Source organism: Molossus molossus, unplaced genomic scaffold (assembly GCF_014108415.1).
Source record: "Molossus molossus isolate mMolMol1 unplaced genomic scaffold, mMolMol1.p scaffold_m16_p_8, whole genome shotgun sequence".
Classification (NCBI taxonomy): Eukaryota; Metazoa; Chordata; class Mammalia; order Chiroptera; family Molossidae; genus Molossus; species Molossus molossus.
The window spans coordinates 13,786,698-13,813,848 of record NW_023425402.1 but is presented as its reverse complement, the minus strand read 5'-3'; the positions used below and the strand labels follow the sequence as shown (position 1 = coordinate 13,813,848).

Below are 27,151 nucleotides of genomic sequence, written 5' to 3'. Positions count from 1 at the left end.
CCCAATTTTTTTATTTTAATGAATAAAGTTGCTACAAATATTTATGTACAGAAAAAAAAAAAAGTCAAACACAAATGGCAAGATACTCACCAATAAATGAAACATGTCAATATCTAATATGCTTGGAAGATCTCCATAATTGTCATTAGGCACCAATGCTAAATATTAAAAAAATACATTAGCGCATTTCATATGTCAACATAAGTATTTACAAAAATATACATAACCTATTTACATTAATCTTTTTGTAAGACATATATGAATCTATAAGCTAGAATATGTACATAAACAGTATTACCAGAATATTTCTCTCATAATGAAGAGAAATTATATGACTACAAACTAAATTACAGATGAAAAATTACCTTAACATATATGGCACATGTATTAATACTCACATGCAAAAAGTTTACAAAAGTGTCCTTGCACCACTGAAAGTAATGCCACTGTCCAATGTGCTGCAGCAAATCTTGTTAGTGACCTAAGACAGTCATCCTGAAATAAAGAGGTTGACACAATTAACAAAGAAGCCAGCATAAGAAGTGGTTCTTGTCTATGAGGACTGCTAGTTCAAAGCACAGCCAACCGAGGCAAAGCTGGACATACAATGAAGTATCTCCAGACGGTATGCAACTGAATCTACAACATCTTTCTTTTCATGTTTTTTGCTGATTTGAGAGAGAAACATCAATTAGTCGCCTCCCGTATGCACCCCAAACTGGGACTAAACCTGAAACCTGGGTGTGACCTGACTGAGAATCAAACTACTACCTTTTCTTATTGTTTTGTTAATCATCACCCAAGGATACTTTTCCATTAACTTTTTAGATAGAGGGGGAGGGAGGGGAGAAAGAGATATAATGTGAGAAGGACGCAAAGATTGGTTGCCTCCCATACAATACCAGGGCCAGGAATCGAATCTGCAACCCAGGTATATGCTCTAGACTGGGAATTGAACCCTTGACCCTTTCAGTCCACAGGCTAACATTCTAACCAACCAGCCAGGGCCCAACTGCTGACTTTGTGGTGTATGGGACTATGCTCAAAGAACAGAGCCACATCGGCCAGGGCTGAATCTATGTCATCCTTAATGACATGTCTCTAATATGGAATAGATGGAATGGGAAACATCTTATTGTATGCTGAACAAACCAAAGTTTTCTCTTTGCCACCATGATGCTGATTCTGTATAGAAAAAGGACAAGTTTCCAGACAGACAGCAAACAACAGAAACTCCCAAGAATGTAAGGCAGTAATTCTTTATTTTTATTCTTTTTTTTTTTTTATCCTCACCTGAGGACATTTTTTCACTTTTATTCAGATAAGTGGGAGGGAAAGAGAGGAAGACAGAGAGAGAGAGAAACATCAACGTGAAAGAGACACATCAAGTGGCTGCTTCCTGCACGACCCCAACCAGGGCTGGAGACAAATCGCAACCAAGGTGTGTGCCCTTGACTGAAATCGAACCCGTGACTCATTGGTCCATGGGCCGATGCTCTAACTGCTGAGCCAAAGTGGCCAGGGCTATTTATTCTATTTTTAAAAATAAATTTTATTTTATTTATTTATTTTTATCCTCATCCAAGGATATTTTTCCATTGATTTTTAGATAGAGTGGAAGGAAGAGAGAGAGAGAGAAACATTGAGTGGTTGCCTCCCACATGGCCCTTGTTGGGGATTGAACCTGCAGCTCTTTGGTTTGAAGGCCAGCACACTAACCGCTGAGCCATCTAACAACATGTAAATACCAATTATAATCAAGTATAAACACGCTCATGAAAAAGACACGAACAATTGCCCTGGCCGGTTTGGCTCAGCGGTTAGAGCGTCGGCCTGCGGTCCTGAGAGACCCGGGTTCGGTTCCCGCTAAGGGCACGTACCTCGGTTGCAGTTTGTCCCCGGCCCTGGTTGGTCGTGCGGGTGGCAGCCACTCGATGTGTCCCTTTCACATCGATGTTTCTCTCTCTCTCTCTGTTCCTCTCCCTCCCTCCCACTCTACCTGAGCAAAAAATAGAAAAATGTCCTCGGGTGAGGATTAAAAAAAAAAAAAAAAAAAAGACACGAACAATAAGTTGAGTTTTTTCTTCCCACTTAATGCTCTTTCCAATGTTTTTTCTGTAATGTTGTTTGGTTCAATAGATATTGAGGACCTACTACATGATAGTCTTGGTTCTCAAGATCTTAAAATGAAAACTTAATCCTCCTCCTCCCTCCCCACAAGGAGCTCACAGTCCTGGAGGTGGGAAGGGGAAAAAAGGGGAGGTGGAGGCAGCCAAAGGAGGTAGTACCACAGATGAGGGTTATCTTACTCACAGAACAGGGCTCAGAGGTTTCCAAAGTAAGGCAAAACCTGAAGAGCCTCTTAAAGAGGTGTCTACTTAGGTTACTTTAGAAGTAATAAAAGGCCTGGAAACTAGCATTTGGGGACTGGCAATGATTCTGAAAACCTGGACCGTGGATGTGGGGACTGGCAGGTGAAAATGGAGAAGAGGTTAAGAACTTTAAGAGATATGATCGGGGTGGCTTCTCCAGGAACCCTTCTGAAAATGTGAAAAGAGCAGGATTCAGGATATAGATTGATGCAACAATCTAGGCCAGAAATGACATGGGGCCGAACCAAAAAAACAGAAATAGGAATGGAAGGAACAAGACAAATACGCAAAATGGGAATTCATCAAACTCTGCTGACCATTGGGTTATGAACATTCAGACCAAATGATGAATCTGACAGGACATCTTTGAGTTTCTAACTTGGTCACCTGTATGGATAGTGATGACATTAACTAAGGAAGGCAATACAGGAAGAAAAATGATTTGGACTGTTCACTGTGGGAAGAAGATCCAGCTGAAAAAGGAACAGGCAATGAGACAATAGATCTGGTTTGGAGATACATAGGTGGAAATCATTTGGATGTAACTGAAATCAGACGCATAGATGGGGCTTTCAGGGAAGAGTTATCAGACGATAGAGGGTCATGGGTCAAACTCTGGGGGTTTAAAACATTTACAGGATAGGGGCAGGGGGCAGACTGAGAAAGAGCCACCAGATGGGTGGGGAGGAAACCAGAAATATCATAGAAATCAAGAGAGAAAATAAGTTTCAGAAGGAAATAGTTAACAAAATTAAGTAAACTGAACTGTCGAATAAGGGCTAAAAAAAATGCCCACCCAAAAGGATGATGAGGAGATCATTTGGTGAACTTGGTAACAGCTGTTTCCAAAGAGTGAAAAAGTCTTGGGGTAAGAGACAAACTGCAGGGAGTTGAACAGTTGAAGGGTTAGGTTTAGCAAAAAAATGGAGCCAGAGTAAACACTATTGTTCAAGGAAGTTTTGCTGTGTATAAAATTTCGATCTCTGCCCTGGCCAGTTTGGCTCAGCGGTTAGAGCGTCGGCCTGCGGTCCTGAGAGACCCAGGTTCGGTTCCCGCTAAGGGCGCGTACCTCGGTTGCAGTTTCTCCCCGGCCCTGGTCGGTTGTGCGGGTGGCAGCCACTCGATGTGTTCCTTTCATGTCGATGTTTCTCTCTCTCTCTCTGTCCCGCTCTCTCCCTCCCACTCTACCTGAACAAAAAATGGAAAAATGTCCTCGGGTGAGGGTTAAAAAAAAAAAAAAAAAAATTTCGATCTCTCTCTCAATATGAAATGAAATTAAAAACTATAGGTGCATTTATTTATTTATTTAATCCTCACTCGAGGACATTTTTCCATTTTTTGTTCAGATAGAGTGGGGGGGAGGGAGAGAGAGAAAAATCGACGTGAAAGGGACACATCGAGTGGCTGCCACCCGCACGACCAACCAGGGCCGGGGACAAACTGCAACCGAGGTACGTGCCCTCAGCGGGAACCGAACCCGGGTCTCTCTGGACCACAGGCTGACGCTCTAACTGCTGAGCCAAACCGGCCAGGGCAAAATATAGGTGCATTTAAAATTTTTTTAAATTTATTTATTTTAGAGAGATTGGAATGGAGGGAGGGGGTAGGGAGTGGGAGAGAGAGCGAGGGTGAGAGGGTTAGAGAGAGGTGTAGAGAGAGATTTGTTGTTCCACTTATTTACAAATTCATTAGTTGATTCTTTCTTTTTTAATCCTGACCCCAGAACATTTTTGCATTTATCTTCAGATAGAGCAGGAGGGAGACAGAGAGGAAGAGAGAGAAACATCGATGTGAGAGAGACACACTGATGGCTGCCACCCACACGACCCCAACCGGGGCCAGGGACAAACCGCAACCGAGGTAAGGTGCCCTCAGCAGGAACCAAACGCAGGACTCTCTGGTCCATGGGCTGACGCTCTGACCTCTGAGCCAAACCAGCCAAGGCTCATTGGTTGATTCTTTCTTGTATGTGCCCTGACCAGATATTGAACCTGCAACCTTGGTGTATCAGGACAACATAACTAACTGAGCTACCTGGCTAGGGCTGGTGCTATTTCTTTACCTGTATTTAAATATTTTTCATTGCATGGTGAAATAAAACAAAATGTGCTTTATTATTTTTTTACGATATTTTTTCTTTATTGATTTTCGAGAGAGGAAAGGAGAGAGAAACATCGATGGGAGAGAACATCAGCTGGGCACCTCCTGCATGCCCCCCACTGAGGATTGGGCCTATAACCTGGGCATGTGTGCTGACCGGGACTCGAACTGGTGACCTCTTGGTCCATGGGTCAATGCTTAACCACTGAGCCACACCAGCCAGGCAAATAAAATGTGCTTTACAATGGTTTGGTCATAAAAAGAAATGACTAGGGTCACAGATGGAAGGAAGATAAATAACATGAGGGCAAGAGTAAGAAGAGGATAATGGAGCATGCTTGTCCACAGGGGAGGTGCCAGGAGAGGAAGAGAAGGTAAAAGAAGGAGTAAATAGTTGATGGAGAGGAGATGCATTTCAGATAACAGGTAGAAGGATAAGTCACCTTACCCAAAGTGCCTTGTCCTCTGATACAGGAGAGAAAGGTGAGTGGAGATGTACATTAAGTTTGAAGAGTGGGAGTCAGGAAAATAGAAGTTCATCCCTAAGTTGTATGAGTTCCTTATATAATATTTTGGATATTAATCCCTTATCAAATGTTATCATTTGTGAGTATCTTCTCCAATTCAGTAGGTTGTTTTTTTGTTTTGTTGATGGTTTCCTTCTCTGTGCCAAACTTTTTAGTTTTATGTTCTTCTTTTGTTGCCCTTGCCCAAAGAGACATATCCAAAAAGATACTGCTAAGAGAGATGTCAGAGTCTACTGACTATGTTTTCTTCCAGGAGTTCTGTGATTTTAGGCCAAACTTTGCTTTAAGGCACTTGACAGACATTACAAATTAAAGGTTTGTGGCAACATTGTGTTGAGCATTTTCAATAGCACTTGCTCACTTTGTGTCTGTCACATTTTAGTAATTCTCACAATATTTCAAACATTTTCATTATTATAATATTTGTTATGGTTATCTGTGATCAGTGATCTTTGATGTTGCTATTGTAATTGTTTTGCGGTGCTACAAACCATGCCCATATAAGACAGCAAACTTAATTGATAAATGTTGTGTATGTTATTTATTTATGTTAAATTGATTTTAGAGAGGAATGGAGAAGGAAAAAGAGAAACGTCGATGAGAGAAACATTGATTGGCTGCCTCCTGCACTCACCCTACTGGGGATCGAGCCTGCAACCCAGCATGTATTCTGACTGGGAATTGAATTGGTGGCATAGGACAATGTTCAACCAACTGAGCCAGGCCGGGCAGGGCTGCTGTGTATGTTCTGACTGTTTACCAGACATTTCCTCATCTCTCTCTTTCTGCTTGGACCTCCAAATTCCCTGAGATACAACAATATTGAGACCAGGCCAATTAATAACCCTACAATGCCCCTAAGTGTTCAAGTGAAAAGAAGAGTCCATTGAAGCAGCAAACTTCATCGTTGTCTTATTTTAAAAAATTGCTACAACCATCATCAGTCAGCAGCACCGACAACACTGTCAAGATTCTCTACCACCAAAAAGATTACTACTTGCTGAAGGTTTAGATGATGGTTACCACTTTTTAGCAATAAGTATTTTTAAATTCAAGTATGTAACTCCTTTATTAGACATAATGCTACTGCATACTTATTAGATTATAATATAGAGTAAACATACTTTTTATGTGCACTGGGAAACCAAAAAACTCATGTGACTCACTTTATGTGATGATCTGGAATGGAACCCACAATATCTCCGAAGTAAACCTGTACTGGTTTTTGTTCCTTGGTTAGTTAGGCTCTTACATCAGTGGTTCTCAATCCTGGCTCCTGGAAAGCCTTAAAAAACATTAATGCCTGGGGCCATCTCCAGAGACCCTGATTTACTGCCCTGTGGTAGAGACTAGGCTTTTTTGGGGAGACTTTTTTTGGGTTTATTTGAGCCAAACTAATGACTAGGGAGCCAAACTAATACACCGGGGAGCAAGATATTAAAGTTCCCGAGGTGATTCTATATGAATCAAATTCCATGATTTTACTCTTAAGGACAATTTTATGATTTACCTGACAACAGCTACATAGTAAAAATGAGCAAGCTTTGACTGTATATTCCTCCTTCCCCATTTTTCTAGGCACTGAATATAGTGTTTTGACATTAATGTATACTTACTTTAAATGCTGTTTATGAAAGGTAATCAAATGTAGTAAAGGGTGTACTCTGTTCTATATTTCTATTTACAGCATTAAATATTTAAGAACAAGCGCTGTTTTTAGTTTTTTCCCCATATTTTCATGTGTTTAACCAAGAGCTCTAGATGAGAGCCGAAGTCTATTTAAATGTAAAATGAGAAATTAAACCACAACCATTACTTCTTCAATATAATTACAGAAAATGGGCTTTACTATGAAACAAATAAAGCTATGCTTAAATAACTGATTCAGCTTTTTCAGATTTAAAAAAGCAGAAGCACAGATTTTCCATTCTACTATTCTGTGAACTGAGTAAACTGATAACTTACCAGTCTGCAGGGCAAAGGACCAAATAATGGCTTATCTTCGTCACTTAAAATTCTTTCTGCAGATTAAAAATGATGTAAGATGGTAAATTGTATGTATATATTTAATCACAATTCAAAAAATAGTAAAAAAGAAATTTTTTTGTAGAAAGCACAAAATTGTCAGGTTTTGAAATTTTCAAATCATTATACAAGAATTAACTTTGGATAAGTGTAAAAATGAAAACACAGTCCCCTCAACTGACAAGAAGCTAAAACCATCACCAAAATGAGTCCTCTGTTGCTTTGGTTAATTTACAAACTGCCAATCTAATATTTTGTTAGTATGGTATATTTCCTACTTTAAAGTCTTTAAACATGTTACGTAAATACAGGCTTTTACATATAACTCATGTCAATGTATGCTTGTGACTTAAGGAGAGACACAACTTTAAATCTCTTACCTATGCTTTGGATGGTATATGCGCAACTACCCCAACACATTATGGGCACTCGGGGATCTTCTTCATTGGGATGGACCTTTAGTCCCACTTTGTACGTAGCAGTTCCAAATGTTGTTAGCATTTCTTTTATGCCATCAGAATAAGGGTTCCTGAAGTGAACACATATAGAATTAGCTCAAAACAATGTGCTCACATCAAATATTTCAGATTCTTAACAGCTATTGGCTATTTGGGAACTGAACTGCTTAAACTATCTAAAGATAGTTATATGCAAATTAGGAAAGAGGAGAATAGGAAATCCAGCCAAATAAGAGGAACATAACTAGGGGAAGTCTCAGGGTGACAACTGCGTCCTGTCTTGACTGGTGTGGAAGTACAGCGGCTGTTGGAAGAGGGGTTTGAGCACTTGGAAAAGCTACTGCTAGGCATCTGAAAGATCTATTGCAGCATTTAGGGGAGAAAAAGTAACATCCATAGACAACCAAGTTCATGAAAAAAGGTAATTATTAACCACAGTTAAGACAAAATTGTAAAAGAAAAAATATGTAACTATAATTATAATGTATAACTTATATCAGTAGAAACAATTATAATTTAAAAACTGCCAACTGATTTAATAAAAAATTGTGAAAAAACTCAACTGGGAGACTGGTAAGGAGCAGTGGATAGGGTAGAGGTGGAAGCTGAATACTAAATTGCTAGCCAGTCAACAGAAACAACTGTTCAGAAATGATAAACCAAGAGAGAAGCTATCTAAGCATTTTAACTAAAAATATGGAAGTAAATAACAGGAATGGGGATAGGGAGCGGGAATGTGGGAGGCAAAGGGCTGATGTACTATTTTTTCTATTTAAGTCTTTCAGTGCTATTTTATTGAGTACTTAGTACATGCTAGGAATATCTTCCAGGTGGCTTTACATGTGTTATGTCACTTTATCCTCATAATACTTTAGATGAGGAACCTGAGGTATACAGAAGCCAAGCAATTTTCACAGCTGCACAGCCAGTAAGCAGTGTTACTAAGAACCGAACCAAGCAGTCTAGCTCTAGCATCTATGCTATACTTTATAACTAATTGGCTATGGAGTAAAAGAGGGTAAAAACCCCCTGGTTTTGATCCTAGGTTACTAAAAAGTTGGTGGAGTCATAAACAGAAATGCAGAGTTCAGAAGGAAAGCACAGGATGTGGTGGGGGAGCTGAGCAGTTTGGATTTAGACGTATTGATGAGGTGTTGTTAAGGAGAGCCAGATAAAGGGTATAATAGGGAGTCAGCAATGCAGACTAGGAGAAGTTGGTGAGAATTAAACATGCCACATGGTTCTTAGGTTTTGATCAATATACCCGCAGTAAATATCACGTAATGCTTAAACCTCAGAATTTCAGATCAATGTCCTATAATGTTCTGCTCCCAGGGTGACAAACCATATTCGTACTAACTGTTAACTTAGTTTTTCATTTCAAGTGGGCCAAACTTAAAAGGAATAAAATAATATACTCACTTAGGATGAAAATCAGGCCTAAACCCTTCAGGGAGCTGCAATTCATCCATATTTTCTGAATTCTTTGAAGAGGCAATATCTACAAAAACAAGTATTTCATATTATTATTCATCAGTCCACAATATTTCTGTGAATTTTCAATGTAAACTCCATTCTAAATATAGATCAAAGAAATTAAAAACAACAGAAAAATTTTCTATTAATAAAACCTTGCATAACGTGCATTCAAAGCATGAGAAATACCATTGCTCTGATTGCTCAAGGCACCTTCTTCAGTCACCTGTGCTTTTCCTAATAGTAGAACCACTAGAACACAGCTAGGGAAGGTAAGAAAAGGAGGAGTATGCTGCTTTTTTTAAATAAAAACCAATGATATAAACTCTCAGATTGGTTGCAGCACATGTTTTGAAACCTGAGGCGCCTTTGGTAATGCCAACAATAAAATGAATTAGGCCACTGAGAACTAAAGCTAGCTCTGCAATAGTTAGTTCTGTTCCCCCACCCCCAGAAGCTCTTCAATAACATGGGTGAATACATTAGAAGTATTTATTATAAACTTCACAAAAGTCTATGGGTTTTCAAGGAATAAGAAGTAACATAGTCAAGTCAAATTTAGTTCATTAAGACAAAAAAAATTAAAGTAAGTCAAATTCAAAGTTTAAAATGAGAGGTTTCATTTAAAAAATATTCTTAAACAATTCATTCTGGACTTCAGGAAAAAATGAAAGCAGATTATCAGAACTTACTAGGAATACTTTCTTCTTTTCTAAGAATCTGTAATGCTTTTATTTGCTGAGATATGGTTCTAATCCACTCAGTCAGATTTGGTTGATCTGAAAAATTTAACCTGCTAGAAAAGATTATAAAAAGTATTTAGTAGTTTGTTGTTGTTACTTAGTGTAAGATGCAAAAAGATTCACTAAATGGTAGTAGGCATAATATTTTATTTAATTTATTTTAGTTTTTTTAATTCCTCACCCAAGAATACTTTTCTATTTATCATCAGATAGAGTAGAAAGGAGGGAGGGAGAGAGGGGGAGAGAGAGAGAGAAACATCGATGTAATAGAACCACATCGACTGGTTGCCTCCCACAGACCCCAACCAGGGCCGGGGATGAACTGCAACAGAGGTACATGCCCTTGGCCAGAATCGAACCCACCACTCTTTGCTCGGTAGACCAACACTCTAACCGCTGAGCCAAACTGGCCAGGGCTGCAAGTATTTCTTAAATGTCACAGTCACCACATCAACACCAATATTTATTGAGTGCTTATCATGTGACTTAGTAAAGCATTTAACGGTATTAGATTTAATCCTAAAAATATTAATATGAAACAGGTTATATTACTGTCCCTATTTTACAGATGAGAAAATAGAGGTTTAGCCCTATGTAACTTGACTAGGCCATTACAAGGAACAGAACTGGCATTCAAACTCAGTTATATCAGAATCCAAAGCCTTTCTTCATAACTATGTCATATTTGGCTCTTATGGGAAAAATACAAAACCTAAACCACAAAAGTGAGATGAAATCCAACAAAGGTGTTTTTTCCCCCTTCTTCTATGTAGTGAATCCTTAATCTAACAATGACTAATTTATCAGTTCAAATGCAGATAAGTCAGTACCATGATTTTCTTTTGTGATTAAAAAACATGAGCTTTGCCCTGGCTGGTTTGGCTCCATGGTTAGAGCATCGGCCTGCGGTCCAGAGAGACCCATGTTCAGTTCCTGCTAAGCGCACGTACCTCTGTTGCAGTTTGTCCCTTTCACATCGATGTTTCTCTCTTTCTCTCTCTTCCTCCCACTCTATCTGAACAAAATATGGAAAAATGTCCTCGGTGAGGATAAAAAAAAAAAAGCAGGAGCTTTGCCCTGGCCAATTTGGCTCAGCAGTTAGAGCATTGGTCTGTGGACCAAAGGGTCGTGGGTTTGATTTCTGGTCAAGGGCATGTGCCTGGGTTTCAGGTTCGATCCCTTGCCCTAGTAGGGGTCGTGCAGGAGGCAACCAATTGATGTTTCTCTTTCTCTCTCTCCCTTCCACTCAATGTAAAAAGCAATGGAAAAATATCCTTGCATGAGGATTAAAAAAAAAAAAAAAAAGCATGAGCTTATATTAAAATCTAACAGCATTTAAAGAACATATTAAACATCTTTATTGTCTATGTGCATAACCAATGGACATAGACAATAAAGCTGGGGATGGGGGGGATGAGGAGGAGGGTATTAATGGGGGAAAAAGGAGAAACATCTGTAACAAAAACAAATTAATAAAAAATAATTATTAAAAAAATTATTATACATAGACCAAAAAAACCCCAAATCTATATTGTTTAAAGTATTACAGATGTTCTCCCTTTCGCCCCCCATTGACCCCTTCCACCTCATTAAAGAACATTTTGTGGTAGCATAAATTAAGGCACCATAGTTTGACCTTCTATAATTGAGGGAAAAAACTGACTTTTCTTTGAATTAAATCCAAATAGCAAAGAAATTAATAGATAAGTCATATTCATAAACGTTAAATTAGTATTTGTTCATGTAGATACCATAAATCTAAATTGAGAAATGAAAATCAGATTTAAATAGTACACAGTATTAAATTCATATTTTGAAATATTACACCTATTACCTAGAAGCACCCTAAAAATTATGAAATGACAAAAATGTTCCATTTTAAATACACCAACAGCTTTTTTTTCTTTTGGCCCAATTCCTAAAGCTATTATCAGCAAGCAATTTGCAAAAAATTGCTGCCTCCTGCACGCCCTCTACTGGGGATCGAGCCTGCAACAGGGGCAAATGGCCTGACCAGGAATCGAACTGGAACCTCTCAGTCCATGGGCGGTCGCTCAATACCCTGAGCCAAACCAGCCGGGCAATTTTATATCTTCTAGTGTTTATGGGTAAACAAAAAACTGCTAAATTTTGGCCTATTCCTTTCTAAAAACAAAAATCATATTTGCAAGCCTGCTAGAAGAAATGACTAAATAAAGTTTCGACAGGCCCTGGCTGGTTTGGCCCAGCGGTTAGAGCGCAGGCCTGCAGTCCAGAGAGACCCAGGTTCGGTTCCCGCTAAGGGCACGTACCTCGGTTGCAGTTTGTCCCCAGCTCTGGTTGGGTTGTGCGGGAGGCAGCCACTCGATGTGTCCCTTTCACGTCGATGTTTCTCTCTCTCTTTCTCTCTCTTCCTCTCTCTCCCTCCCACTCTATCTGAACAAAAAATGGAAAAATGTACTCAGATGAGGATAAAAAAAAAAAAAAGTTTCAACAGCATCTGGAAAACATTATATAATTACCTAGCGTGATTCCCCTGCCTAGTTTATTATTTCATTATCTTCAAAGGCAACTATTGCTTTGATATAAAGGTTTTATAATCCAAAACTTACTTGTTAAAAATATTTCTTGGAGGAAGCAGCAGAGGAATAACAGTGTTACTCAAGCACTCACAAAGGGGACAGAGAAATTCTCCATTTTCTACATCATAGCTTGTATGTAAGCGTAATCTCTGTTGCCTTCGCTGTTCTTTAGCTTGAACGGAATCAAAATACCTTTACAATTAGAAAACACGAGGTATCAAAAACAATGGTAATTTTTTTTCAGTAAGAACCATAAGGCTCAACATTTTAAATAATTTCTTTTCACAAATAATGCAAAAACTAAAATCTTAAAATGAACTAAATTATTTTTAATACTGGTACTTTAATTTTTGAGTTCCTTTAATTACCAAAATGGGTTCTAAGAGTTCTAAAACAGGATAGTTTGAGGTTATCCCAATTTAGCTCAGGGAGCCACAATAATCTCTGGAAGTAACTAGGCAAGTACTATCACCTTCAGAATCAAGAGCTGTTCACTTCTGAAAGACATTACCCTTCTAGGGTTTATCCAACTGTGAAGATATTTTTCTTCATCATCCAGTTTGTTAGCTGACACACAGATCCCCATGTTAAAAAATAAATCGAACATACTATGAAATTTCTATCACTCCTTTACATGTATGACAAAGCAAATCAATTTTAATTGTTACTTATTAGACAGTGAATTGGAATTTTTCTTTAATATCTTTAGTTCTTTCTCCCTTTTTCTAGAATAAAATTTCCTTTATATAAAAATTCAATTTTAAGCCTTTGAATAAGCTTCTCTTTTCTCCTTCTCCTTTATTTAAATCTTCATTGTTGAAAGTATCATAAAAGGCCCCAACCACTACCCCCCATAAGCTTCTGTTGACTAATATTAAGAATGTTACCTTTGCCAACAATGGGCATGCATAATGTGTCCACAGCTACTAGTGTGTGTTCCGCAAGACAGATCAGGGTGCATGAATAATGGATCGTAATTTTCTGCATTACAAAACACACAAAAACAAAAAAACACACAAGCATTTAATTTTCCCATAATAAATGTAAAACTTAACTTTGTGAAATTCTCGATAATGGCTTGTAAACTTGAAATGAAATGCTAGTTTATTCCTTTCCTTTGTGATACCAATAATTTATGCGAGACCCTAGATTATTTAGAAAGCAGGACCTTCTTTCATCACCTGAGCAAATAAAACATCCCTGAATTGTTAACTAGAATTGGAATTCTGTATTTAAGTTACTTCTAATCTCTTTTGAACATTTCACACTTTCAGGACACTGAGAGACTCCCATTTCCTCCAAAAGTCCTGAACTCAGTAGAAGGGATAGTCTTCATGGGGCTGTGTTTAATACCTACAGGGCATCTGGGTCACAGTGATGTTTTGGCAGTAATAGGGTGCTTCCTAGAGGCAATTCTGCCTAACGTAACCCATGCAGAGAAGAACCACAATCACTGGACCAGAGCCCAGGTGGCAGCAAAATATCCAGGATAGCACGCCAAACCAGCGGTGGGGAAAAGGGCAAATCAGTTTCTGCTCTGGTGCTAATTTTTTATATTCAAAGATGAAAAATGAAGACAACCATAAGATGGGTGCCTGGTTTCTTTTGGAATTTTTTGAGTTCTCTGTGTAAATTAGTATAATTTTAGATATTCCATAACATTCCAGAAAGAATTACTCAATTTTCAATTTGCTTTATATAACAGTGAAAATGTCAGAACATAAAGAAAATCTGCTTAAAGCCAGCCAGTGTTTGTTTTTTTTTTTTTTCATGAAATAACAAAGTAAGTAAACATGGCAACTTTATCTTTGACTTGGAACGCAATTATAAATAGCCTAGTTCAAATGACCATTTAAAAAGATTAAAACAGCCCTGGCCGGTTTGGCTCAGTGGTTAGAGTGTGAGCCTGCGGTCCAGAGAGACCCAGGCTTGGTTCCCGCTAAGGGCACGTACCTTAGTTGCAGTTTGTCCCTGGCCCTGGTTAGGTCGTGCAGGTAGCAACCACTCAATGTGTCCCTTTCACACCGATGTTTCTCTCTCTCTCTCTCTCTCTCCTTCCCACTCTATCTGAACAAAAAATGAAAAAATGTCCTCGTGTGAGAGTAAAAAAATAAAATAAAATAAAATAAAATAAATAAAAATAAGAAGATGAAAACAGATCAATCTTTCCTACCTACCTGCTTGAGAGTTATGCTATGCAGACTTTCCTCAAAGAGAAAAGGCAATCTTACTAGTGGGTTTTCAAACCTCCTTTCAATCCTACAATGTGAAAGGCACTTGCTACATAAGTGCTTTGGAAATTCCAAAGACAGTTCCTACTCTGAAGAAGTTTACTGGTATTGTTGAGGCATATGCACATGTAAACACCTCTAGAGTAGAGACATAAAAGTGCTGTGGTGAACACGATAATGTGCAGCCTAGATGCCCCTGCAGGGATGAATGACTTACTCCCTCAGCAGTTGGAAGGCATTCTACTGTCATTCCTCCGTAAGGGATTACCGCTTTGCTCGAGGTCACACTTCTTCCCAGAGGACCCCCAAACTAGTCACTGATCAGTCTCCAGGTACAAAGATTCACCACCCTTGCCCCAACTCAGGACACCTCTGAAAGGCCATCCAGCTGCAGAGCTCCCATAGGACCGTCTGAGTCTAAGGGCTTTTGGTGACCACTCAACTTCCCCCTTGCCCAAACCTGATTCCTTCTCCATCCCACACATGTTGATGCCAAGGCTCTCCCTAATAAATATCCCACACGGCCCTGGCTGGTTTGGCTCAGCAGTTGGAGCGTTGGCCCTCGGACCAAAGAGTCGCGGGTTCAATTTCAGTCAAGGGCACGTACCTCCCAGTCCTGGTCAGGGTCATGCAGGAGGCAAACCAGTCGATGTGTCCCTCTTACTTCGATGTTTCTCTCTCTCTTCCTCTTCTTCCCTCCCTCCCACTCTATCTGAAGGTAAATGGAAAAATATCCTCAGGTCAGGATTAAAAAAAAAAAGTCCCACACGGTAATCCCTATCTCAAGAATCTGCTTTCTAGGAAACCCTATCTGAAATATCACTACTCTAGGTGAGAATCTGGCTCAAGGATTGCTTCTCACATAAGTAACTCATATAACTGTTCTCAAGAGAGTACACTTTGGATCTATCCATGAGACAAAATAATTTTTTGTTATTTCAGAGTGTCAACGCATTTATAAGTGTTGAAGAATGGGAATGATTTTTACGTACCAAAGAATGTTAACGTTTTATCACAAAGAAAAGCCTTCCTTTGAATGCTTGCTATTTACCAGCTGTGTAATTCAGGACTGATATTTAGCCTTCTACAAGGTTTCCATATCTGTCAAATGAATTATTGCATAAGCTACCTAAGATACCACCAAATTTATGGATTAGATTAACAAAATTTCTGTATATCACCACCCGCCCCAAGTGGCAGTCATTATTAAAAGGAGAAGAGGATCAAACTATAACTTACCTGGATCCTGAATGACTTTACTTCTGTTTTTTGATAATACAGTTGATCTTTGAACAAATGCTGCTAGGACCATTGCCTTGCTTTCCACCTTCACCTCTTGATCTTCTTGACACAGTATACAGGTAACAAATTGTCTTTGTTTAGGGACCCGAGTTTGAGCTGGGCCCAATGCTATAAGTGTCATATCTGATACCATAGGGCTACAATGAAAGGTTATGAATATAATTAATGAGCTTAAGAAGTTTCTATATAATAACAAAACAGTAGATGCCAGGCATGAACATATTAAACACATACGGTTTTAATGACTTAAACTGCCAGAAGTCTTTTATATGTATCAAACCATCTCCTTTAATCCTCAGAGCATTCAATATGCAACAGAGAAGCCATACACTCAGTTAACTGAGCCTAGGGAATGTCAAGCGCCTTCTGTATAACATTTTAAGAATACACATTAATTATCTATAAGCAGAGATATACTCATAAACATATATGAAAATACTCAGATTTCTAAAATTAATTCTTCTATCTGGAGGCCACAAAATGTATCTATCAACCTTCTAAATTAATTTAGGATTAAAAATGTACTTACAAGAAAAAGAAAATTCTTCCCCAATTGAGAATCAATGATCAAGACATTAAAAATGTTTTGATTGAAAAAATCTTACCTATTATCAAGAACAGCAGAGTTAGAGGCGTCCACTACTAGCGTCTGCTGGAAGAATTCTTTGTTCTCATCAATAAAGTTCCGCTGCATCTCAGACATCTGGGCCATGACCTTCTCCCTGCGCAGTCTGGCAATCTCAGCTTTTCTCTTCCTCTCGGCTTTGTCTTTCTCTCTTGAACTCTGAAATTATGCTTCATTCAATTAGACCATCAGATGCTAAGTGCACATTTCCCCTCCAAATAGAAATATCTCTAATTGTAAAGACTAATTAAAAACTATTCTACAATCTCACTTTTCTAAACAAGAGAAAAGATTTCTTAACCTAACAAGTTAAAATAAAACAAAAAAGCAGATAACAAAATTGCTACAACTAATAAAGATAAATAGTGGCACTTTTCTTGGAACTTACATGTTTTTGAATATATCAACTATCAACTTACTGCAGATACATTTAAATAGTGAACTTGCTACAATGTTTTGGTGTTACCACATTTTACTTCTCATACCTCTTCCGTTATGGTTCCTTCTGTCTCCGCTACAGAACTGGTGGATGAACTCGCCCTCATTTTCTTAATAGCATTAAAAGTCTATGAAAAAAAGTACCAGTTATTCTAAATCAATGAAACATTATCAAAATTGAAGATAAATATTTAATGTTTCTTACAAAAAGCAAGAGTGATGCAGGAAACTTTACCTTTAATATCCACCTAACCATGTCTTTGTGGACTTCCAGGTAGGGAGCATTCTGCAGGGTTTCCAGCATTGCTAGTATGCTAGGGGAGTTGTTTGGTGCTTCACCAGGTTCTAGGGTAGAAAAAGTAAAAGACACAATAACAACAGCCAACACTTCATAGAACTTATTACTATACACAAGAAAATAAAAATAATTCTTCTATGAATTATTTCTTTATTTGAGGAAAAGACAAAAATCAAGTCCTAAGTATTTTTGTAAAAATATATCAAGATCTGCCTGGCCAGTGTGGCTCAGTGTTGAGCATTGACCCACACAACAAGAGGTTACCAGTTCAATTCCCAGTCAGGGCACATGCCCAGGTTGTGGGCCCAGTCCCAATGGGGGCAAGTAGGAGGCGGCCAATCAATATTCTCTCTCATCGATGTTTCTATCTCTCTCTCTCCTTCATTCCTTTCTCTCTAAAAATCAATAAAGAAAAAACTTAAAAAAAAAAAAAATCATGATCTGATATAGTACTTTTAATATACACAGATGTATATAGCCTCAGAAATTTGGATTCAATATAACCTATTTAGAATCTACATAATCAAATAAAAAGGTTGTATTACATATTTAAAATCACTGATATTTTGAGTTAGTTTAGTAGAAAGTGTATACATACTTGATATCTTCTGAGTGAAGGTAAATGTCACAACATGCTCTTCCATGACATTCTCCAAATGCTGCTTTTCTTCTTGTAGTGCCATTCCAATTAAATGTAACACCTCAAATAAATATGTTTTGTAACTTTTAGTAAAACAAAAATCAAGTACATATTTTTATCAGAAATAACAAAACAGAAAAGAATTCACTATTGAAAAAATAAATCAAACTATATAAAGACTTAGTACAATGAAAAATAATTCAAAGTATTAATTTTTATTAAATTCAAACTTTACAGTTCATTTTGCAATAAAGCAAGGAAACAATTTTTATTTCAGCTAGAAAGAAAATGCAACTACAAATTCTTAGTTAAAAGTATTACCAGATGTGACTAGCAATTCATATAATATGTAATTTTCAATTTTATTCTTTCCCTACAGTATAGTCTTTAAAAATCTTCTAAGAATCAATGGCCAAATAATTAGAGCTGCAAACATCTATCATGTAATTATTTAGTCTACAATACTACCTAAGTTTAATTTCTATTTCTATGGACTAAAAATCTTAACCATCTCAGAAAGAGACATACTTTTTATCTCTAATGCTACATATTTATATTCATAGTTCTTCAGTATATCTCACAAAATTCCTTACCAGACTTCTAAGAAAACATATAACTATACTGACTCTATCTGCGTTTTTTGGGCTCTTATCGTGCTCTCCAATTTTCAAAGCAGATATGTGTGTGGTGTCTCTGTATCTTTCCTCACACGAAAGGCTATTGTGGTTGTCAGATGTGGAAAAACTAGGTAAGCCTGAATGACATGCAGCGAATGTCATATTATGACCAATCAATGAGAGGCAGACTGGCCGAAAGTACCAAGAATCACAACAATTTGGTATAAAAAAATCGATCAGGTTTGTATTTTATTGTCAGACACAAAAGCAGTAACAATATACTATACTTCAAATGAAGGTAACACTACACTTGTCCTAAGTTTTCTATATACAGATACTGACAAAAATATTTTGGCTTATGACAAAACATATAAATAGTAAATGTCTTCAAACCTACCCTTTGCAGCATGGACTCAGACCAGGCATATCCATTATGTTCTATGGCCCAGTGCAGTATTGTTCTCATGATGCACAACATGACATCTGACTGCAAAATGTTAACTAGGCTTGCAAACAGAGGGCAGAATGGAGGCAAAATTGGAGGTGGAAGTGCTGAAAATAAAGTTATTATTGGTTTCTTTTGTAGAACATGCTTTAAAAACTATCTCTTTATTAGATACTTTTGACAGTCTTCACCCAAAGAATATTCATTAACATTCATCTTAAAGTTTTCTTAAGGAACATCAAATGCATAAAAACAGCTTCACAAATAATAGTAGTACAAAGGAAAGCTGTTCTTTTCCCTAAAAATTTCTTAAAATCTGAGATTACTTCTATATTAGCGTATTTATTAGTCCTTTGAATGCTCACTCAGAAAGCTTATATTTAAACCTTCCACTTCACCAGGATAAACATCAATGTCAATAGAAAACAATGGTTAGCAAGTAAAAGAAACTGACACAAGATTTTTGGAAAAATTAAAAATACCTGTATCTTCTCTATTTTGTCTTTTCAATTTCCTTTGAGCTTCCTCTGCCTAATAAAAAAGAGAGTAATTTGGACAGGGAAATGGTAATACACAACAACCTAATATCCAAAACTACTGACATAATCTTTGTCATAATATCTTCTGATTTTAGAAGACTTTTATCCTTAGTTTACCACCCCCAATTCATAAATCAAGGTTAATCCTCCCTCCACCAATGGGTTCTATCTTGCTTTAAAATGCAGGGAAAACATGTAAAAACCAAAAACCATTTAGGTTTAAGCTCTACGGCATATATTAAAAACCAAACAAAAGCTCCCATGTTTAAATTTTGTTTAATGCCATTTATTGAAAAAGTATTTTAAGAGTAGACTGCTAAAAGCAAATTTAACTAGGTAAGAATGATTATGAAAATTCCTAAATCACTATGGAAAAACATAATGTTAAGTTGTAGCAATTCTGAAATGAGTGTAAAAGAACCTAACTGATTATAATACAGGTTGACAATTTGTCTTCAAAAGCCAATAAAATACAGTTATACATGTGTGGTATGTATATAATAATATAGATCGTATATATCTGTGCATGAAACACTGGAGGGAAGAAAACCAGAAACTTTAGGTGGGTTATTATAAGCAACCTGTATTTTCTTCTTTGTATCTTTTTATATTTTCCAACTTTCCTCCTATAAAAATGTATCCTTTTTCAATCTGTGAAAAGTAATAAATTTGGTTTAGACTAAAACAACAACAAAAACCAACCCAAATTTTCCTCAGTACACTTTTTTTTTGTTATCCTCACTCAGGGACATTTTTCCATTTTTTTGTTCAGATAGAGTGGAAGGGAGAGAGAAAGAGAGAGAGAGAGAGAGAGAGAGAGAGAGAAACATCGACGTGAAAGGGTGACATTGAGTGGCTGCCTTCCACACAACCCCAACCAGGGCAGGGGACAAACTGCAACCGAGGTACCCGCCCTTAGTGGGAACCAAACCTGGCTTCTCTGGACTGCAGGCCGACACTCTAACCGCTGAGCCAAACTGGCCAGGGCACACTTTTTTTTTTTTTTTTTTTAGTTAATCCTCTCCAGAGGGTATTTTTCCACCGATTTTTAGTAAGAGTGAGAGGGAGGAAGGAGAAAGAGAGACAGAAAAAACATGGACTGGTTGCCTCCCACATGATCCTGATCAGGGATAGGAATCGAACCCATAGGCCAATGCTCTAACCGCTGAGCAAGATCAGCCAGGGCCCTAGTATACTTTTAATTTTCCCAATTACCTTGGATTGCTCTGCCCTTGAAAAGTGATAGAAATACAAATTGAACTCTTTGGCACACTCTGGTTTCAGTTCATACATGCCTCTTCCTGTTAGTCCAGGTTTCCTACGAAAAAAAAAGGTCCCCTAAACAGTATTACTGAAGTCACACAAAGTCTTAGATAATAGCATAAGAAAATTGAACTCTCATGAGCTGGTACTATTTTCTATGGGTGAAATTGGCAATCTATACCCAAAGTTTTCTGTTGTAGTGGCAACAATTCAAAGACTAACAGGGAATATGTTGCACACATTATGACATCTCCAAACAAGTGAACACCATTAAAAGTTATGTTAACTTCTGTGTGTGTGTGTGTGTGTACTTTTTAATCCTCGCCAGAGGACATTTTTGCATTTTTCTTCAGATATAGAGCGGGAGGAAGAGAGGGAGAAAGAGAGAGAAAAACATCAATGTGATAGAGACACATCGACTGTCTGCACCCACACAACCCCAACCAGGGCTGGTGACAAACTACAACCGAGGTACATGCCCTTAGCAGGAACTGAACCCAGGTGTCTTTCATTGGTCGACGCTCTAACAGTTGAGCCAAACAGGCCAGGCCTAACTTCTATATTTTGACATGTAAAGATGTCGTCTGTAAATACCGTCTATCAAGTAGAAAAAGTAGGTACAATTTTAGGGTTTAAAGAATATTTTTTATATTTTCTCTGAAAGCATGTATTATCTTTATAATAAACAAAAATAAAGACATTTCCATTGAGATGGGGAGCAGGAGAAAGCAGGATTCAGACTGCCTCAACAACTTTATTAAGGGGACAAACTAGTTTATTGATTGGGCACTAAAGGAGGCAGCATTCAGAGGCTGTCCCACAGCTTAGGTGGCACATTCAAAAAGAAACAATTTGCTCATGTTAATTTTAATTATCTTAAGCTATCAGCTATGAACACCTATTCTGAATACAATGAAAATCTTCATTAAGCTACTTTAAGTTGATGAGCACAGGGCTAGATAGTAAAAGTGAAAGTGAGATATATTGTTCAGAATTATATATTTGAAAATGTTTACTCTCTGAAAGCAACAATTTCATCCTCAGTTTCATCCTCAGGAAGTACTCTACAAAAAAACGAATGTATAAAAAAAACTGAATGTGAAAAAATAGAGGAGTACACACCTGAAATGGGCAACTGCTTCGATGACACTCTCCATGCCAGTCTCCTTGTTCTCCTAAGGGTAAGGGAAACAAATAAGTATGTTTCTTGTTAATAACATCTGCTAGCGCTCTGAGCATTGGGCTTTTGATCTCATTACGCCTCACACAGCTATCCCATGAAGCAGATATACTCTTATCCCAATATTTACAGATGAGGATTCTATAGTAAACATAATGATTAATATATCATTAGGAAAATTTATTTCAGATTGATATAATTAAAAAGAAGTCATTACCATAGGGAATCAAAGGTTACAGCTTTCAAAAGGAATTAAGTGAACACAAAGTACATGTAACATTTAAAAAAAAATTATGTAAGATGATGTAATATTTTGGGAAATGATTAAACTAATTTCTTATCTATTTTCAGTAAAACAGCATTTCCTAAATCATATCCCATTCATGATAAGATGTCAATAGGAATTCTGTAAATAAAGAATTTTTTGGTCTAAAATATCTGGTAAATATAGTTGTTATCCATTTTTTAAAATATGTTTTTATTGATTTTTTAGAGTGAGAAGGAGAGAGGGAGATAGAAACATTGATGTGAGGGAGATACATCAGTTGGCTTCCTCCTGCACGCCCCCTACTGGGGATCAAGCCCACAACCAAGTCATATGCCCTGACTGGGAATTGAACTGGGACCTCTCAGTCCACAGGACAACGCTCAATCCACTGAACCACACTGGCCAGGCTAGGCATAGCGTTTTACTTTTAGCAGTCCATCCCCTTAACCACTCGGCCACCTCGTCCGCAGCGTTTTACTTTTAAAACGCTGTTTTAAATTTTATTATTCCTTATTCTAAAGCCTAACTGAAACTGTAATTGCTTCCTCATCTAACAACTCAGGATTCATTTCCTGCATTAAAGAGTGCAACTAACTTTTTTTTTAAAAGATTTTTAAAGAGAAAGAAAGGAAGAGGGAGAGAGAGAAACAATATTTATCACTGCACACTCCTTACCAGGGATCAAGCCCACAACCCAGGCATGTATCCTGACTGAGAATCAAACCAGCAACCCCTCGGTGCCTGGGATGATGCCTAATCGACTGACAGACTCACTGGACAGGGAAAAAGTATTTGATATTTAGTGATATTAAGAAATTATTAATTATTGTTTGTTTGCTTTTAGGTGCAATAATGGCATAAAATAGGTTTTCCTAAAAGCCCTTATCTTTTAGATCAGTTTCCCAACCTTGGTACTCTGACCTTTGAACAAGCTAATTCTTTGTTGAGTGTGTGTACTAGGTACTGTGCAATGTTGAGCAATATCCCTGGCTCTGCTCACTGGATGCCTACTGCATCACACACACCGCCCAGAGCGCCAAATGTCCCTTCAGAGTCAAAATCGTCCCTGGTTGAGAACCACTGTTTTAGGTATGCACAATTCTATCATAGATGAAATGGTAAAAATGCGAAATCCCTAAAAATAATCCAGTGGGGGTGTAGGGATTAGTGGTTGGGGTATAGATAAAACAAGACTGGCCATCTGTTGAAGCTGGTGATGGGTGCTCTGTTTTTTATTTCTATAGCTGTTTAAAAATTTTCATAACAAAGTTTAAAAAAAGTATTACTATGCAATAATACAGGTTTAAATCCTAGAAGAATGAACATAAAGTTGAAAGTTTAGATCTATGTTTCAAATTGGGAAAACACTTTGAAAAGACTCAATGACAATAAAGTCCTTTCCCAACTGTAACCTTTGGGTTTCTAAAAAGCCAACGGCTGAAAAATAGGGTTGAGTACTTAAGATCCTTGGAAGAAAAATCATTACAATTAACCTATGAAAGCCCACGTGAGTGTCATTTTACATTCACTAGAGCGAGAGATGGCTCACTAAGGAGTCTTTGGAGGCTTCAGAAGGAAAAGGTTCTTTATTTGGTTTACTCAACACAGATGAGTAGGTATTTCTCTCTCCCTTTTTCAAAATACTCTAACCATGGCAACTTTGTTCTAAAGACCCTATAACAAACCCCCTCTAATGGATACATAAATTCAGTTCCAAGGACTAGGTTTACTTTTAGTCAGCCACTTACTCTTTCAAAGCGTCATTGTAAAGGATTCTATTCCTATGCTGCTTTCTACTCCCAGTCCCTGGTATTCTCTTTTTCTAATTATTTCTAGTAAGAGTGACTAGAGTTATACCTGTCCTTTAATTGTGGTAAAGGTATAAAGAAATAAATCTATACATACTAAGACTGATAGGTAGGACAAGATTGCTAGAATTTTCTTTTCAATAATGTAGATACTTACATCTTCAGGTAAAGACTTTACCAATTCACTATGAGCCATAGGTTTGATGCTCAACTGATGGATAATCTCTCGCTTAATTTCATCTGTAGCGTTTACCTGTCCTACTCCAGGACTAAATCTCTCTCCTGTCAAAAATGGAAAAGTATACTCACATACACATTTAACATAAACACAATGCTTATGTGACATATAATTCACGCAACACAATATACTTTTCTTTCTGCACAACGGAAAAGCAATGATTGGTCTAGCAACAAGTTAGGGGAGAGTAACTCCCAATCACACTTCTGAGTCTCAGGAACAACTGGAAAGTGCAGGCTTTAGACAGTGGAGAGAGAACTTTAGTTGCAATTTTGAAAGAGTAGGATCAGAAGGTAGGAAAGGATTAGATATAGTAAAGACTTGGTACAGCAGTAGTTGTACCAGTAGTCTAGGGAACTGCTGTCATGCCATCTGCCACATGGTAGCAGGGAAGGAGAGCCTTCCTCTGTCCTATCTAGTGGCAAATGAGATATCACCTTCTGAGACCTCCTTCACTGGTATCACCTCTTGACAGCTGCCAGGAGTCTCTGCGATATGGACTGTACAGAGTCTGAAATAGCAGGGGAGGTGGGAGAAGGTAAAGGATAAAAGAATAGAAAAGATGGAGGCAACAGGACTGAAAATATAGGCAATAAGATATCTGCATCTATTAGCCATAGGTCTCTATTAACTTGGAATTATTATGTCTAAAGTCAATGACACTTTTGCACCACAAACCAATGGAGGGAAACATAGCTAAGATATAAAGTAACAGTAAATAGCTCTTAAATATTCTACTCTTTCTAGCTAAATCTGCCTGTTCCCTCTTCCCCCCGAATATGAAGACTTCCAATTTATTCTGCTTTAGTAGTTGTACTCTCTCCTTTTCCCAAAGCACCACAGTGCTATTACTCTCAACAGTAACCAGAGAGGGGAAAAATATCTTTCCCTTAGAACTAAGTAACTGCCCAAACAAAAGAAACATAGTTCAGAAATTCTGAACTATTTGCTACCACAAAAGCCGACATAATTTACGAATGCCTCAAACAATTCAAACTTACCAACCAGCATTATAATGAGGTACAGCATTTCTTCTATTAGAGTATTGTTTTGCTGAACTATATCCTGTAACAAGTGGTGGGGGGATAAAGTTCAGAGATAATAATAGAGATACTGTATTATTTCAATAATTTACATAACAACAACAAAAAAAGAAAGCTGCTTCTTTAATGATGTATTGTGGTCTCATTAAACGTGCTCTTACCTTATGGGTAACCTCAGAATTAAGTCTTTTTCCATAGTCTGGAGTACTGAAAATCTGATAAAGTTCAAAGCGGCTGAGCATTATCATCAAGAAATGATTTGGATCCATCATGGAGACACCTGTCTTTTTTTTTTTTTTAAGATGAAGGAAAAGAGGAAGGTCAAAAGAACTACTAACAATTAGTGATAAATATTTTGGTTTGCACAAGAGAAAGCAGCCTACTTGCTCAAAAATCCCAATAAAAATGGAAACCCATTTAGCTCCAATCCCTACTTGGGGCACCTTTAAGTGTGGACAGGAATCTAACCTAGCAAAACAAAACAAAGCCCAAACAAAGCAAAACAAACCCCCAAACCCACATCAGAATAACATGGATTAGATCTCTTTTCTGTTAAGACTTTGAATGAATTGTATCCCTCTGAATTCAATTCTAAAGTTTTATTTCAGGGTTCTCTCATCAACCTCTGGTGTATTGACTCTGAGAGAAATGGTATCACAATTAAGCTTCTAGTATTTTTTATATACATCATACTAAACTCATCAAAAACAAACTAATTTTTGGTGATAAACATGACACTAACTAAAGCGACAGCTTTTATTTTTATTTTTATGTTTTTTCCCCTCACCTGAGGATATTTTTCCATTTATTTTATTTTTTTAAGGGAGACTAGTAGGGAAGGGGGGGAGAGAGAGAGAGAAAGAGAGAGAGAGAGAATGATAAGTTGCCTCCTACACGACCCCAACCAGGGCTGGGGATCAAACCTGCAACCCAGGTACATGCCCTTTATTGGGAATCAAAATCGAGTCCACAGGCTGACACCCTAACTGCTAACTGTTGAGTCAAACCAGTCAAGGCTGAAGTGACAGCTTTTAAGTATTTGCTTTAATTCTCTTTTAATTCCACTTGTATAAATTCTAAATCAACTTGAATTTTAATTTATTTTGAACCAATAATTTTTGAAATGTATATTTCTTAACTTTTAAAATAATTCTAAATCCATTCAAGAATAATATAAAAAAACTACTATGCAAAAAAGCATTGTGCTACGCAAAAAGGAATAAGATATAGTTGCCACGGTTCAGTGGAAGGGATGAGAAGTAAACAGAAAGCACAATCAAGAGTTTGGCTCAGCGGTTAGAGTGTTGACCTGCAGTCCAGAGAGACTTGGGTTCAGTTCCCGCTAAGGGCACATACCTCGGTTGCAGTTTGTCCCTGGCCCTGGTTGGGTCGTGTGGGAGGCAGCCACGCGATGTGTCCCTTTCACGTCAATGTTTCTCTGTCTCTCTCCCTCCCACTCTATCTGAACAAAAAATGGAAAAATGTCCTCAGATGAGGATAAAAAGATAAATTAAATAAAATTTAAATTAAAAAAAAAGAGTCGTCAATGCTATGGTGGGGATAAGCACCATGCTATGGGCCCTCCCAAAAGGTATACTTAGGCATGGTTTAGGGTGTCAGGGGGGACTTCCTGAGAAAGCAACACTAAACTAAACTAAAACATGCACGAAAATAAGTTGCTAGGTAAATGGAAAAAGAAAGGACTGGGGTGGGGAATCTAAGGAGCAAAAGAAATAAATGCACAGAGTTTAAGACTTAAGAAATATCATGGCAAATTCAGGGAATTTTAACATAGTTAAGTATCACGGGTCTCGGAAATCAGTTTAAGGGGATTGGGTCTTTAGCCAGAAGAAAATGAAGAAAGGGTGGCTTTCAAGAGTCTTACTTTAACAGGTATATAATTGCTGAACATTTTACCAAGGTAGGAAATTTAAGATAGAAAGAATGTATGGAG

At 37.6% G+C, this 27,151-nt stretch overlaps 1 protein-coding gene across 13 annotated transcripts in view; it reads right to left on the bottom strand.

Annotated features, from left to right (window-relative positions):
* Positions 1-27,151, bottom strand: part of UBR2 (ubiquitin protein ligase E3 component n-recognin 2) — a 107,661-nt gene that overhangs the window by 18,222 nt on the left and 62,288 nt on the right. For 6 of the 13 annotated variants that reach the window (XM_036248297.1, XM_036248296.1, XM_036248299.1 and 3 more), the window contains 20 exons: positions 25,359-25,481; positions 25,156-25,219; positions 24,074-24,198; positions 21,783-21,835; positions 20,613-20,715; positions 19,341-19,389; positions 18,811-18,965; positions 17,755-17,857; positions 17,094-17,203; positions 16,906-16,986; positions 16,401-16,579; positions 15,733-15,932; positions 13,150-13,243; positions 12,293-12,454; positions 9,651-9,754; positions 8,905-8,983; positions 7,405-7,553; positions 6,965-7,020; positions 399-495; positions 91-158 (listed from right to left, as the gene is read on the bottom strand). In XM_036248297.1, the coding sequence (XP_036104190.1) occupies positions 91-158; positions 399-495; positions 6,965-7,020; positions 7,405-7,553; positions 8,905-8,983; positions 9,651-9,754; positions 12,293-12,454; positions 13,150-13,243; positions 15,733-15,932; positions 16,401-16,579; positions 16,906-16,986; positions 17,094-17,203; positions 17,755-17,857; positions 18,811-18,965; positions 19,341-19,389; positions 20,613-20,715; positions 21,783-21,835; positions 24,074-24,198; positions 25,156-25,219; positions 25,359-25,481 (2,154 nt within the window). Of the gene's footprint in view, positions 1-90; positions 159-398; positions 496-6,224; positions 6,285-6,964; positions 7,021-7,404; positions 7,554-8,904; positions 8,984-9,650; positions 9,755-12,292; positions 12,455-12,734; positions 12,830-13,149; positions 13,244-15,732; positions 15,933-16,400; positions 16,591-16,905; positions 16,987-17,093; positions 17,204-17,754; positions 17,858-18,810; positions 18,966-19,340; positions 19,390-20,612; positions 20,716-21,782; positions 21,836-24,073; positions 24,199-24,600; positions 24,666-25,155; positions 25,220-25,358; positions 25,482-27,151 lie in introns of those variants that run through there. The other 7 variants (XM_036248298.1, XM_036248303.1, XR_004957609.1 and 4 more) reach the window with 7 other exon arrangements.